Raw genomic sequence first — 15,909 nt, 5'->3', positions numbered from 1 at the left:
TTCTTGATTATCTTAAACCTATGGTGCACCTCACAGCCCCTCAAAATCCACTGCTAAGTTTAACTTGTATCTATTGGGCAAGTCCATTTCCCTTTTACTAACACCTGTCAATTAAATGCCATTTTCTATTTAATTGACATGGACTCACATAAATGTTTTCTTTACACACAAGTTTCCTTTAGTCACCTTTGGTGGATTTTGATTGGACTATGAGTTCTGGTGTGTAAAAAAAAAAAACCTATATCATAAAAGTAATATATTGTATATTTTTATAATAATAAATAAGAGAAAAATACTTTCATTCAAACAAATAACTGTATATATGAAGTAAATACCTGTATTTTGACTTAGATTTTGAATGTCTGACTGTGAACACTATATAAAATTCTTGTTTTTGACGTAGCAAATTAAGCCTGTTTGTGTCAATTTTCTTGATTTGATGGTAACAAGCTTTTTTTCCCCTTTTTTTTCTCTTTCATCTCCCTTCCCCTTCTCTCCTTGGAATGTTGTCCTGCTTTGCGCTGTGATTGCATGTCACTCGCTGGTGATGATGTCCCGTCACATGGCTTATTGCTGTGATAAATACCATGCCCAATTATCTCCTCCATGTTGCCATGGTTTCCATATTGCTACACTCTTCTGTATGTTTGCTTATATGATTTTCCCTCCGAAAGTTCCCATGGTGCACGGTGCTACGCCAGCCACTGTGTCCGCAGCAACAACATCTGCCACAAGTGTTCCCTTCGCTGCAACAGCCACAGCCAACCAGGTTTGCTAATTTACAGCTTTGTTTCTTAAAAACCAACTCTAATAGGGCTCAATCCAACAGCCCTTACGCACGTGGCTTTCCCATTGAGGTCAGTGGGAATCGTGTGTACGTGAGGGCTGTAGAGGGTGCTTTAATAGCATGGGGTTTCAAAGATACCTCTTGTTGGCCTACACATTCTCTCTATGATGAGCAGCAGAATGCTTTTATGCCATTTATAAGTGCTCCAAAGTTGTCGCGGCTCCATTTCTAAAGCTACTAAAATGATATTTACACAAGCAATTCTCATTTGGTCTCAATCCTTCAGGTGTTTTGACCAATCAAAACTGCAGGCGATTTTAAGGTTTTTATGATAAACATTTGGTATGTACAATTTCTTAGTTCTTTCCTAAATTCTTAATAAAAAGCGAGATGTTTAAATATGTTATAGATGCCACAAATGACCACTCTTGTAAATAGAGTTTTTATAAATTCATTATAGTTTTGTTTGATAAGCAGATTGTACATTAAAAATAAATTGGTGTCCAAGGTTTGATTCTCACTGCTTTAAATGAAAAGCAAACACAGAAACAAAAACCCTAAGTGCTCATATTTCTATAGTTACCCAGCATAGATTTTAGAGAGTTATGAAGGGAAAAAAGACATCAAATATGGTAAATTGAGTCATTCTGGGTTCCATAGAAGTTTATGGAGTAACAATTTCACAGATTACTCTTAAGTAAATGGGATCTGTTTCAGAAATTTGAAATTTTATGATATGCAAGAATGACTATTTAAAAGAAAATGATTATTAAAATATTTAAAATTTAAAAATCGACATTGATTCAGCCAACATTCTCTGATCCTATTTTAAATTATATTCTGGAAAATAATGGTTGAATCAAAGTCAAATTTATGTAAAGTGGGTTTTGGCCTTAATGTATAAGTATGTTTGTTATGAAAGCAAAGTTCAGTAAGGTTAATAGCATGTGAAAACATTTGGAGCCAAATCAAAGTTCAGATAACCCACAGACTAAGGTTAAATGTAGCCAAATGACGTGAAAAAATCTCTAAGAGATGAGAATCAGCGTATTGCCCCTTGGGAAGAGAAGGCCAGTTAAGCGCCATCTGACTTTGTAGATACTGCTGTGAGAAGTAACCACCCTTGTCTCCACAGTACATCATGTACTGTTGAAGAACTGCAAGCTATTAGTGTAGCCATTAAAAACTTTCATAAGCAGCATGCCAAAATGGATGTATTTTAAAGTTTCAGACAAGCTTTAAACATTGCTTGGCAAAGAACCATTAGTTTTTCTGAAGCTTGTCAAAATAGCCCCAGATTTATGCTAACACATCAGACTCATTTACAAGAATACTAGATTGTGCATATGTGGCATGTTAGTAAGTAATCTATGGCAGAAATTTCTTAATGGATTCACCGTAATCCATTTATGAGGCAAATCAATGATGCTGAGCTCTCTGTGTACCATGTATGACGACAGAATTGCTGGTGTAAGCAGAACTATAGCAAAGCAAATTCCAACATGCCCTGGGCCACCTGGGTTGTAGGGGACACTTTACTTTTTGCATTGTGCTGTGACCATTTCATGCATAATCTTGGGTCTTCATACTGTTTTACAACCAAAAGAAAGAAAAGGGAAATGGATATATATATACACACATATATTATATCTACATATACATACATATGTATATGCCTACAGTATATTAGCAATGCTGGAAATAGCTGATGCCACAAAATGCAGCCTGCATGCATGCAGAAGTTTATAGCTGGCCCTTCATCTGCATCGATTGGTGTTGAAGGTCCTTGGTATGTTTCGACAGCCCCATCCTTGATGCTTCTACACTGTTGGGTGCAACATCCTGTCCTGCAGCAGCAGGAAAAATGGTATGAGAAGCTTCATTATGCTTGGAGCACATTTTCGTGCCATTTGCCAATGCTGTAAAATTGTGTAAAGATGTCAGCTGAGAAATGGAAATAAAATAGAGACATATTCATTTACACTCCAGACTGTGGATTGTAATATGTTGCATTAGTCTAGGACATCTAAATTGAAAGAACAACAAAATGCCTTCATGTATGTGATTTCACTCTTCTCCCATCAACCTTGCTGAGGTGGGACTAGTGCCATTTTATAGATGAAGAAACTTAGCCATGGAGTAATTAAGTGCTTGGCTCAAATTTGCGCCACCAGGAAATGGATGCACTAGCGTGAGAACCTGTGCTTGCAGTCCTTGGACTGGCTCAGTCTACCGCACTGCCTCTCCCAGGTTAGCAGCAAAAATTCTGGCATGGAGGAGAGTCAGGCTACAAATTGGAAGTTCATAGCTTTGGGGACCATTGAAATAAGTCACCTCTATATTGATTTCTTATTGTATTGTCTCTCAAGTTTTTTTAAAGCTCTTGCCCATTTATAATACAGTCAAATGTGCAATCAGGATTCAGGACTATGTTCTGAAATAAACTTAAGCTCTTATCTGGTTCTTTTGAAATACTCTCTTAAAATTCTTAACTGGGACGTTTAATTTGGGGGAAAAAAAGGTTAGAAACCATAAGTTGAACGAAAATGTTAGAAATTGGTTGCACAAAAATAGGCATTTTCTACTTTGATTTATGGGTTAGTAAATAACTGAAACCACAGGTGTGTGTGTGTGTAGGCCAACAAAAAGGGCTTCTTTCAATTACTGCTGTGCATGAATTTTGGATAGTTTTACTTCTCTTACTTCCTAAAAACTGATAACATTTATAGACTAGTATTTAACACAAAGATTTTTAAAAATGAGTTGCTCCTTTGACATTAAGTTTACATTAACTTACTGTTATGTTGGCCAGATAAGGACTGTCACCTCACAGCTGAATTTCACTTTTCTTAAAAAAAAAAAAAATTAATATTAAAATGTTTTCATCTCTTGGTTGTTGGCTTGCTTGCATGGATCATTCATTAAATAATTTTTTATTTGCTAGATACCCATAATATCTGCCGAACATCTGACTAGCCACAAGTATGTTACCCAGATGTAGAATTTTCATCACTAAACAGTAAGTTCCTTCTGTAATATATAGTGTGTACTTGTAGTGTTTTTTTGAGCTACCATTTGTGTGATGTACTTCAGGAAGTTTTGCAGAATTTCAGAGAAAATATTTATATATTTTCTTTTATTTTTATTATTTTTAAATTGAACGTCATCAAATATTTATTGAACAGCTGCCTTGTGACTGGCACAGTTCTAGAAGTAGAATGTACAAGCAAATTAAAGCTTAGACAAATGAGTACATTTATAACCGAGAGTATGCTTCAGTGCTGAAGGTTTTGAGAGGAGGTAAGAAAGGTCTCCCATTTTTATCTTAGGTGGGTTGTAAGGAATATTATTATAAAAATTTATAATATATGTTTAAATTAGGTGGCAGGTCTGATTGGCTCACGGCTAGTAGTTTGCTGAGCTCCAGTGTAGGTCATCATTTGTTTTATTTTTTAATGTTTTGCTAAATCCTATATGTGAGAACACGTACCCCCTTCACCTCATGATTCACCACACACAGGGTTATTCAGATATAAAGAGTCGGGCTTTAAATCAATGTATACACACACTCACATACATACATATGCATATATCCACATATCCAACTTTAGGTACTTCAAAGTAGTCAACCTTAGAAGATTGTATAATTCTGAAAATGTCATTGTTGAAAAATAATTTGAAAGTCTTGTGATTTTCCTTCAAACACCTTGACTTAGACACTTGGGAAAGCCGGCCATTTTTCATCCTCAGAGGCTATGCTTCATTCAGTATGTACACATTCAAGCTATCATATATGCTCAGGATATTTGTTTCATGTTTATAGTTTTATATTTAAAACGAGCCTCTGTATTGGAAACTGAATCTCGTAAATAAGATGGGTGATCCTTCTTGCTGCTTCCTTTCAATAACACATTTGCAAATGATTTTTTGGTGCTATGTGTTACCATGTGTTACCGTGCCAATGAGATAAAGATGAACAGACGAGATAAAGATGTTAATTTCAGCGCACTCTAATAAAATGAGAGGTTTGAACAAATTTCTCTTGGAGCAAAGATGAAGGAACAACTTTTTCCAACAGAGTCAGAAAATAGTGACTTGGGGCAGTGAGGGCTGCGCTCAAGAGAAGAGAGGAGTAAGGGCCTTTCAGAAGGGACTGTGAGTGTGTCAAGTGAGGAGACGGTGGCAGAGAACCAGTTCTGAGACCCTTGCGATAATAATCTATAGCAAGAGCTGGACAAAGGCTGAGCCCATGCAGGACAAGAGGATAGACAAAATTTGAGAGCAGTCCAGGAAGTAGTACCAAAGACATGCTACAATCACGGATTAAATTCTTGAAAGTGATTTTTGTCTATTTCATAAGCTTTCTCAATAATCTGGTAATAAATTCTCCTGAACAGGAGTCACATTTTTTAATAAGCACATTCCTTTTAATATGTAGGTTTGGATGAAAAGTTCTCCTTTTGACAGATTCTAAAACCCTGCTTCAAGCTTTTGTAGTCAATTGGGTATGTTTGGTGTGTATATAACTATGTTCTATTTCTGAGCGATAATCCAGGTTGAAAACAAATAATACCAAACGGCTGTAAGTTCATCAATTAGCAAACCAGTGGACTTATGTGTATTGAATCTTAGGCTCTTAATGTTCTGTTTAACAACTGATTGCCCATTTTCATGCGTAGTTGCAATAATTAAACTGCTTTTTGAGTGGAGCAAAATGGTGACTTCTTTCATGCTCGAGGTTGTACTGTAAAGCATACGTTTAATATGTAAAGATTCTCTGATGAGAACAAAGTTCATGTAAAAACTGAAAGTATTAATTCACAAGTACATTGTAATATCTTTTCCACCTTAATTTGTCAGGAGCATAAGGGATTTTTCTTTCCCTTGGCTTTAGGGGGAAAAAAAACCCCAAACTTTAAATTAACCAAAACAGTTATTTAAAGTATAAATTTTTTCCAAACATATGCTATGCGAATCAAGCACCCATATATGGTGAGTCATGTTTAATAGGACTTACTGTTGCGTGGATTTTAATTTTGTAGGGCCAAACCAGTATTCTTGCAACCCATTAAACTACAGGAGAGAGGAATTAAAGTGAGCTTAAATGCTGCCCCACAATGATAGTGCTAAAAAAGAGCTCTACTATATTATGCCCCTTGATTCTGCAAACATATTTTATACTTTTAGCTGAGTATTGGGTAATATTTGAGCAGAGCCCATAATTTTATTAGGCTGTGCATGTCATTTTATTCTCATAGAGTTGTAAATTTAGGTCCACTTGTACTTGGGGAGTGGTTTTTGTTTCTATATGAAGATGTAACAACATACGTGTATTTTACTCTTTAAACCAAGCAATACGGTTTTCAGATGAAGTAGTTATTGGAAATTGCCTTGTTTTAACCAACATCTTCTCTTTTTAGACTTTCTCTCTGTTTTAACCAAGATTGTCTCTTTTTCCCTTGTAGATCATACTAAAGAGGAAAGGACAGTGTGCTTGGTTAGCGTAAAGGACGAGGTCATTAGCCATATTGTAAATACCGTCAAGCAACACACACAAAAACCCCTCAGCCACAAGACATCCACATATTGCATGTTAACCAGAAGAAGAGACAACATGGAAATCCACTGCACACTGTTGCCTATACACTTTGTACATTTAATTGATATTTGTGCTGAGGTGATATTCCTGTCTGAAAGAAGAACAACATTGTCTTTCTTTTCTAGCACAGAGTTCTGCATTAAAAGATGCATACCTAATTAGTTTCCTATATATTCATGCCATCTTGAAAAGACAGACTATGGTGTAACCATGATTCTATTATGTATTGGTACGTCTGTAGACCAAGGTATAATTTTTTAAAAATAAGTTTATTTCTTTCAAGGTTTACAAATAACAAAGGTGCACCTTGTATTTAAAATCGCCATTATAGACGAGAGCGTGCATGCACAGTCATTTTTGTTTAAGAGTAATATTTTTAATGTAATAGATTTTAAGATGTGGTGAGGGAGGGATCTGACAGAGATGAATGTGCCAAGCAAAACCACAACTGTGTATCTTTTAAAGCACATCATGGCTTTAAGTACCATGTTGTTAAGGATTCTCATGAAGTGCCATAGACTGTACATCAAATTAGAGTATTATTTCTTCAGTGTTATTGTTTTCAGAGCCACATTTTGTTGCTTATTTGCTAGTACTAATCAGTCAAAGGGCACCATTCTTTTTTCCTTTTTTTTTTTTTTTTTGGAAACCAAAGCTGTCTCAGAAATGGCCAATTTAACTCTACAGTAACAATAGACAGCACAACACAAACTCTCTCAATACCGATAAACTCACACATACTGGAGATATATATAATAGATATATATATATAAAATTATTTTAATGCATTGTAGTGTAATATTTATGCATACTATACTGTGTAACATGTTATTCAAAAGGGATATGCCATTTCTGAGACACGATAACAAAAAAAAATGTTTGAGGAAATTATTTTGCTTCTATTTATAGCTCTGTCAAAAGTCAAACGACTATAAATGCTTTGCAAAAATGGTTTCACATTTGCTTAAATGCTTCACCACAGTCACGTTTAAAATAGTGACTCTAAACAAAGAAGAAAGCAGCACTGTCATCAGATGCATGATAAACCAAAATATGAAAATGGGAAATGTTTAATTAACCTAGTAATTGGGTGGGTTAAGTACATGGGTGAATTTTATATGTGATTTGTTTTGTTTTGTTTTGTTCAGATTAACTGCTTATAGCCTTAGAAAGCCTTTTACAAAATTAAAAAAAAATAGATGTGCATTCAGTTTTTAAGAATGGATTCATCCAAAGGAATTCCTTTTTTGTGGTTTGGATGTTGCAGCTAGTAAAGGATATTTTTGCTCTGATTGGCAGTTCTAAAAATTGCTGACGTCGGGGCCAGGTCACTGGTAGTTATAGTGTGGAATGGGAGAAGCGAAAGTTCGGTTATAGAACTTTCCATACTTCCAAGTTTACTGCAAGTTTTTATGCTTGAGAGAGATGCTTTCTAATATAAGACTGATGTGTTGATTTTACTGATTGTACTGTACATCTATTAAAGCCTTAGATTATTACATTACGGGTTGGAACCCATACCAATGTAATTTCAATCATGTTAAGAGAGTAATGGTGACTTCACATGTTATTGTAGTTAGTTACATTATAGAATATTACTTATTTTTCTTGTTAAAATGTAGTTTTTCATTTCCTACATTTATTAGATTTCATTTTCTATTAACAATTGAATACCATTTCAGTTTATAGACTCTTGTTTTATTAGATTTTACCGATGAATTTTTCAAAATACAAAAAAAAAATTAAAGTAGTTTTTCCTTCATAACATACTCAGTTTTGAATTACATGTAGTGTCATACGAATATTCGTATTATTGTTAACTAAATGATTTATATTTTACTGATTTAATATTAAAGTGTAAGAATGTCAGTCATTGTTAGTTCTTGTCTAGTTTTCATTAAAAGAACAAAGATCTTTTATATGGATATCTTATAAATATATAATCATTGCTAAGTAAGAAGTTAAGTTGTTGCTATCGCAACAATCCTGGCAGACAATTGAGTAATATTTTGATGATTTATTTTGTTTGTAATTAGTTATTATAAGAAGATCTAGATCCTAGATATTAGAATAAAATTTATTTTCTACTGTATCCATTTCAAATGTTAAAGTATTGTTTAATATTTTTGAAATCCCTGAATATCAGGCCTTGTTATAAATAAGCTGCATAATCAATAAATAGAACAAGGGACTTTTTTGTTGATAATCCAAATACTCAAAGTTTACGTAATGAGAATTATAGCGTGTGTGCAAACTCTTGAGGGTTGATTATGCTGCAATTTAGCATGTTGGAACGTCTAGAGAGAAGGTTGACTTTTTGCACTTCTGTATATAGTCAAAAGAGAGAAACCTGTATAATAGTAAGATCTTATTTTGAATAAAAACGTCTATAATTACAAGGAGTTTTGTTAAGGCTAATAAAATGACAGACTGAGCAAAATTGCTTGCAAAAGTGGCACAGAGTTAGCACTCCATACCCCTTCAAACATGTTGCTTTGCTTTATTGTGGACAGCTTGTAGTTTGCCAGGATTTTTTCAGCTGGAAAGATATGCCATCCTTCCGAGATCTCATGACTGACAAAAACTCCATTGGGCCAAATCTGCCTGAAGATCATTACCAAAAATAGCAGGTACTTCAACCATTAAGGTGAAATCATGGATCAAATATTCCTTACATTTTTCAAAACTACTGCATGTTTAAAACTTCAACGAAAAAAAAAAAAGAGAAAGAACTATACTAAGGACATATATTATACAAATCAGTTTCTGCCAATTTCAGTGGTTTATTGTTCACAAAAAAAAAATCTTCAAAACAAGTATTGACTCTCACAAAATTTAAACCATAAACAGGCAAACCAAACAGCACACCGTAGCTATAGTTGTTATGTGATTGTTTTTTAATTGCTGTAGGATCCTGTTCTTTCAGCAGGTGAAAAAATAAAACGCAGTTCAAATTTCACGGTTTTAATTTTCAACTCAGAAGCACTCAAAAAAGCAAAGGTGATCATGGGCACTTGTTTAATGAATTCGTGTATCCAGCCTTCACTCCCGCTGGCTGCACTTATCAGCAACCCTACAGCTTTCATCTGCTGAAAGGACAGATGTGCTTGGTTTTACTATTATGTAATCACAACTTACTTTCTGCTTGTAGTTGCTTAAAATTATGTATTTTGTCTTGGGCTGCAATTTGTTTTATGCTTATTTTATTATTACTGCAGTAGTTGACTTTGCTGTATGGAAAAATAAAGTGAAATTGCCCTAATAAAACTTCTCTTTCTTAAGTATATTTGTGTATCTGAGACTGAAGAGTAAATTATTTGTGCGCGTTTCGAGTATTCATGCCTGTCTGTCTTAAGGAACGTACTGATATGAAAATTCATTATCTGGTTTTAACTGATTGCAAGGAAGGCACTCACTGTTCTTCTCACCAACTGTCCTTTGATACCAAGCTTGAGAATCTCAATTGTGATGCATCGCCCTGTATTTTCTGAAACATCTTGCCCTCTCTTACCTTGACACTTCGAGTGCTTGCTGTTGGATACTATTTTGAGTATAGAGGAGGAAAACCATAAGGGAGGAAAAAAAAAATCTCTTATCAGTTCTAGAGCGCTGTCTATTAAAGAAATTCTCTTTGGCTTCTTCGGGAGGCTAGACCTGGAAATCAGGCATTCTAAGTGAATATTTCAGTAATGAAATAATGATGACATTTGATTCAGCGGGATAAAAGAGATTACACATAGGCAGCTGAGCCAGGCCATGCCATAACTCGTGTGTGTGTGTGTGTGTGTGTGTGTGTGTGTGTGTGTGAATTTTGTAAATGAGAAGTTAAAAATTTGGCTACAGTGAGGTCTGGCATCCCATACAGCTTCCCATTTTGCAGTTTCCACAAATAGCCAGTGAAAGCCAAAGTTCCAAAGTGAAGAAATTAACTCATTTGTTCCTTTAGTGCTGCTTTATGTGACGGTGCCACACTCCATATTGGGTCAAAGCCTGCAAATTTTTCTTTGTGCATCGGTGCTTTTTTCTCTAGAACTTACTACAACGAAAGTAAGTGCATTATTTATAATTAATACAGTTCTGCCACTGGTTGAGTTCTATAGAACATTCCTGTTATTCTCAGTGGATCCAACTATTCGAGGTGCCACTTAATCAAAATTAGAGTAGCTGTCCCGGAGATGATTATATAAAGCAGGAGTTTATAATATTTTTGAGTAACGTGAAAACATCCAACTCTCTGCAATTAGTGTTGGTATTTTGGGTATCTTTTAATTGAAAAAGAATTTCAATAATGAACAGCCATTGTAAGTTTTCAGTACTTTAAGTGATGCTGTGTTTTATTAATCACAACAGTATTCAGCCCTTTAAGTGATGCTGTATTTTATTAATCACAACAGTATTCAGCTCTTTAAGTGATGCTGTGTTTTATTAATCACAACAGAAAAATCGTTTTTGAGATATTTGTTATTTTCCAGACAACACTTATTATTCAGAAGGATCTTTGACGACAAGGACCACTAGGGGTCCTCAGCTCACAGGATGGGACCCTGTCTTAGAAGTCATTAGTTACTTCTTTCTTTTTTGGGGAACAAAATCATTTGCTAGAGCCATTCTTTCATTACAGAGCCTTGACACTCACAGAGTTTACACTTGGGAATTACTCTGGAGGTAAGTGATGCGTAGCAATCTATAATGTCACTGAGGCACACTCAGACCAGTAGTTTCCTTCATATAAGAAATAGTCACTTAACATTGTAAGCAAACCTGTAGGACACTCGGCAACAAAATTTTGTTATTTTTTAACTTATTTTCACTCCACTCCCTAATGAGTTTGAGGCAGTCAATTTAATACTTGTATGGAAACTAATTTGGCAGTAAATTTCATAAAAAAAATACTTGAGGTCCTCTGTGTTCTGGAAAAATAGTGTGTTGTGATATTATTAAAGAATTTGGAAACTTTTGAAAGCCTAGAAGATACCTGCTTGAACTGTATTAACATCATGGAGGTCCACAAATGTGCAACAGAGAGATTTAAATGTCAAGTGATTTGTTTTTGACATTTGTCTCTTGATCTATCAAAACAACATCGGGCCTCATTGAAATGACTTTAAAGAGACCCTTGGCCATTGCCAGCATTGGGCCCAGCCATCCCTAGAAGGGGCCTTGGCCCCACCAGCACTTGGAACGGGTGGTAAATCTGAAGCTTCCTTCAGACTGTGGCTGTGGGAGGCCACGCTGGGCCACAGCTACCCTTCCAAACCTCTTGGGAGTTAGACTCTAGGTTTTCCCAGGACCTTCAGAAAAGCAAGATCCAGATGTGTGCTGTGCTTGACCTGGGCTTGGGGCTCTGGAACTCTCCTTCTTCCAAGGCCTACTGGCACGCTTCCTCAGAGTTGTCAACCCTTGCGCTGGATGCCTGTCATCTTCAGCTACCCCATCCTTCCCCCATCCCTGCCAAGGGTCCCAGTCAAACAAAGGCAGAGCCTACCCCTTTGTGTATTTTAAGGAATCTGACCCCCAATTTTCTTTTTGCTGCATGAACTTTTAGTGTGCTCATGTAGTTTCATTTTTGTTTTTGTTTTTTGGGGATTTTTTTGCTAATGAAATGTTGGGAAATAGAACAAAATATAGCCTCCCCTGGAATTCACCTTTTTAGGAACAAATAACAGTGGCAGTGTAGAACACAGATAAAACCTATTACTATTAGTGACCTGATAACAGTCTTTCAGAAAACGACTTACCAAACGAAGCGAGAGCGACCAGTTCCTTTCTCTCTCATTGGGTTTCATAAGGACAAAGTGTAGAATTTATTTTTTAACAGGGAATAATCCAGGAGGTTTATTCGTGGTGGTTGGGAGCCACCAGGTCGTTGTGTAAATTCTAACCACTACTCTCCGTCCCATTTGCCTCTAGGTGGAATCCCTGACCTTGGAACTTAGAAGAGCTCCATGAAGGGGGTCAAACAGCTTCAGGTGGGCTTCTGTGACTCCACCGAGATGGGTGCATTTTCCCTAGAGGAAGATTTTAGCTGTTGCAACCATTGCCTGGGCCACAGTCATGAATAGATCTCCTAGGACATAGAAAAGCAGCCATGGAAGAAAATGTAGGAGGAGGGTTCCACATCGGTGTGAGTCCTTAGGCCCAAGTGCCTGGTTTATTAAATCTGTTCTGGCCCTAGATACACAACTATGGGAGTATTAAATACTGAATTATACCACCCATGTTGTAACTGAAAGGCACTTGCTTGGACCAGGATAGCTACCATCAAGATTGCCCGGGTAGACAGGATCTATTCACAGGAGAACCCCAAGTTCGTGATAGAAACCAGTGGTCATGGTGACTCTGAAGGTCTGGAAATCAGTGAGCAGTCCGCAGACGAGCATACTTGAACTTAAATTTAGAGCCATGAAGTGCCAGAGAACCAAAAATTTAGCCAAGCGGATCTCCAAAGTCCATTTAGAATGGCACACAGTGCACTGGTCTGGAAGACATAAGCCTCTTGCCTAAAGTCATATAGTGAGAGTAGCAAAGTTAAGCAGAAAACTTCGATCCCATCCCCACCCCCGAAGTCCCATAATATACCATGACTTTAGGTTTAGGATGAAAGAGGAACTTCAAGGCTGCAGCGGAGGCTGAACAAAAGAAGCCTTAGGAATTAGCATCTAACAAATTAACAGTCAAAACCTGGGCCCTGAAAAGGGTCTTAGTAACAAGAAGAACTGTAGTGTATGCCCTGCTTTGTTTTACTCCTGGGCCCCTTTCTTTTCATACATGCAACCAGTTCCCACCTGCGGACTTCAGTGGGCTCTGAAGTGTCACATCTGAGGGTGGGAGGAGTTTAAGGAATTGGGGCACATCCTTGTGCATGGTGAAGATAGGTCCTAGCCAGGGAGAAGAGCATCACAGATGCTAGTAGGAAACATAGCACGTAGGAATAGGTTATAATCGCCTAAAATGACTATTTTTAGGACATGCATTGAAAATTTCCTTAAATCCATAAAAGTCAAAGCTATGTATTGGAAATGGCAGTGAGCACTGGGGTGGCTCAGCAGTGGTCAAGGGCTCTGGTACAAGACCACAGGGATCCATCTCTCAACTTTCTAACCCTTCGAGTTCCTTTACCTCTCTGTGACTCCTTAATAAGAGAGAAATCAAAATAAGACAGAAATCACCTTAATAAGACAGAAGTCATAAAAAGAATTTTTACCTTGCAGGGTCATGGAGTTGTTCCCAGACTTTTCTGCAGTTTGGAATTTCCTGGGGGATCTTTAAAAGGTATTCAGGCTTGGTTCCTACCTCTAGACCTTCTGATTTAATTGCTGTGAAGGCAATTATTGGGTTAATATACAAAAAGTGCATAGAACAGCACCTGAACATATAGCAAGCACTTGATACATGTTAACTATGATCACTATTTTATTAGTATCCATTTTGCAAATTGCTACACATGATCTTTCACTTTCTGTCCTAGTTCTTAGGTCACACAGCCCTTTTTTCAAGGAACCATGCACACACTGTATGTATTTGTGTTATCTACAGTGCTGTCTTCCCTGTTTAGTGAAACTTTATCTTCCTTTAATTCACCACAGCTCCTGTTTGTTGCTGCACATACAGCGGATATTTCAAAACTAGAATCAAGTACTTTCTGACTCATTCTGAAAATTCGTATGTCATTTTCCAGCATGATATGACCATAGATTGTACCTAAGTCGTGTCAATTTGAAAGTGACAGTTTAGACATATCTATCTAAGCTTAACTATTTGAATTTTCCCTGTATTAAAATTGTGCTCAAGAGCAAATAACAGAATGGATGCATTAATTGTCATAAAAAGTGTGCCTTTAAACAATGCATTTAAAATATTTTGTTATATTTATCAAAATAGTATTTCCAATTACATCTGAGTGACCCTAATGTATTTCCATATCATTTTTCATTGCAGGTTTATTTTAGATGCTTACATTAGCACTGGCTCAGCTCTGTGAACACACACTATAGTTAGAATCTAACTATGTGCCAAGGCACTGTGCGAGGCTCTGAGATACTAGATTGATTGGCAACAAGTTCACAGTGTAATAACTAAAATACAATGTATAGGATACTGAATACACCCTGATCTCTTACTTCTCTTCTCCCACAACTGTCCTGAGCCCTTTAACTGTAACACAAAGTAATTTAGAATAAAATTAAATGAAAATTACTCTTTTTGAATAATATGACTGCTCTCCTCATTACCCAATTCTTTTTATCCCTAAGAAGTAATCTGAATATTGAAAAATTATGTATGGTTGATTATGCTAATTATAGCATTTTTTTATAATGGCAAAACCAAAGAACAGTCTTTGTTTCAGTAGTTAGAAAATGACTAAGTGAAGTATAATGGAGTGTTAGATAGTTAAAAAGCATTTTTCAGAGCACCTGCATGGCTCAGTGGGTTAAGCATCTGACTCTTGATCTCCCCTCAGAACTTGATCTCAGGGTCGTGAGTTCAAGCCCCACATTGGGCTCCGTGCTGGGCTGGAGTCTATTTAGAAAAATAAAATGAAAAGCATTTTTCAAAAATGATTTAATTATATGGGAAAGTAATTTTAGTGGGAGGATTATAGGAGGCTTTTTAAATTGGGTTTAAAAAATCTCTGTTTTAGTAAACATTTGTTTTTTACTTAAATTACCTCCTATATTTTTCCTTTAGTTTTTACTTTGAATCACTTACATTGTTTTTTAAACCATCCACCCATTTAAGTGATTCAATTTGCCAAATCCAGAATATTAATGTGTCTTACAAAACACGCACTTTACCTATCACTGTTAGTTGAAAATTATATAAAATATCTTGCCAAGTGAGTAAAATATGTATGCTGTTTTAGGGAGAGTAGTAAAAGAATACTAATAAAACCCCTGTTAGTACAATCTTGGGTCACAATGCTCTAAAACTCCAACTAGTCTCCGTGATTCTATCATCCCCGATTTCCATTTTATGTATAACACAAATTTCTGTTTCAAATCAGTCGATTTGTCTATCTGGGTAGTTACCTCCTCACTCTTCTGTTCTCCAAAAGACACCCTAATTCATCAAAATTGGTTAACATATATTATTTTATTGAAAAAAGAGCTAAGTGTCTTAAGGATCCTTCTACTTAGGGAAATCTGCTAGCAGGGTAACTACATTAACCGGGGAGATGAGGGCAACGTACTGCTCTCCAAGGATGTGGCATTTGAGCAGACCTGAGTGACTTAAGGAGGCATGACATTACCTTGGTGGCGTGCCTTTCCCGGAAGTCTTTCCTGGTGAATGCTGACCCATCCTTTCTGCTCCAGTAAATGCCGCTGCATCCAGAAACATTCTTTTCTCCCCTCCTGACACGATGAAGGGGACATTTGTTATTCCTTGCTCTATTTCCTCAGGGCTTTTCCCTCTATTTTAACACTTTCTTTCCTTCTTCCTGGTATTATACAGGTTTATTATTTACAAATCTGCATCTCCCCAAAGAAGGGTACTTTTCTACCAGGAGGGAAAAGCCAATCTT

General features: G+C 36.4%; 1 protein-coding gene across 17 annotated transcripts in view; it reads left to right on the top strand.

The window, feature by feature from the left end:
- MBNL1 (muscleblind like splicing regulator 1) overlaps positions 1-9,672 on the top strand; it is a 206,159-nt gene extending 196,487 nt beyond the window's left edge. For 13 of the 17 annotated variants that reach the window (XM_053903704.1, XM_053903702.1, XM_019439947.2 and 10 more), the window contains 3 exons: positions 675-769; positions 3,732-3,806; positions 6,253-9,672. In XM_053903704.1, the coding sequence (XP_053759679.1) occupies positions 675-769; positions 3,732-3,788 (152 nt within the window). In that variant the 3' untranslated portion in view covers positions 3,789-3,806; positions 6,253-9,672. Of the gene's footprint in view, positions 1-674; positions 770-2,590; positions 2,655-3,731; positions 3,807-6,252 lie in introns of all 17 variants that reach the window. The other 4 variants (XR_008422555.1, XR_008422554.1, XM_019439942.2 and 1 more) reach the window with 2 other exon arrangements.
- The last annotated feature ends 6,237 nt before the right edge of the window (positions 9,673-15,909 follow it).

This window comes from Panthera pardus, unplaced genomic scaffold, assembly GCF_024362965.1.
Source record: "Panthera pardus isolate Hobbes unplaced genomic scaffold, ASM2436296v1 HiC_scaffold_16, whole genome shotgun sequence".
Classification (NCBI taxonomy): Eukaryota; Metazoa; Chordata; class Mammalia; order Carnivora; family Felidae; genus Panthera; species Panthera pardus.
Note: the sequence above shows the minus strand (reverse complement) of the source record. Positions and strands in the feature narration are given on the sequence as shown.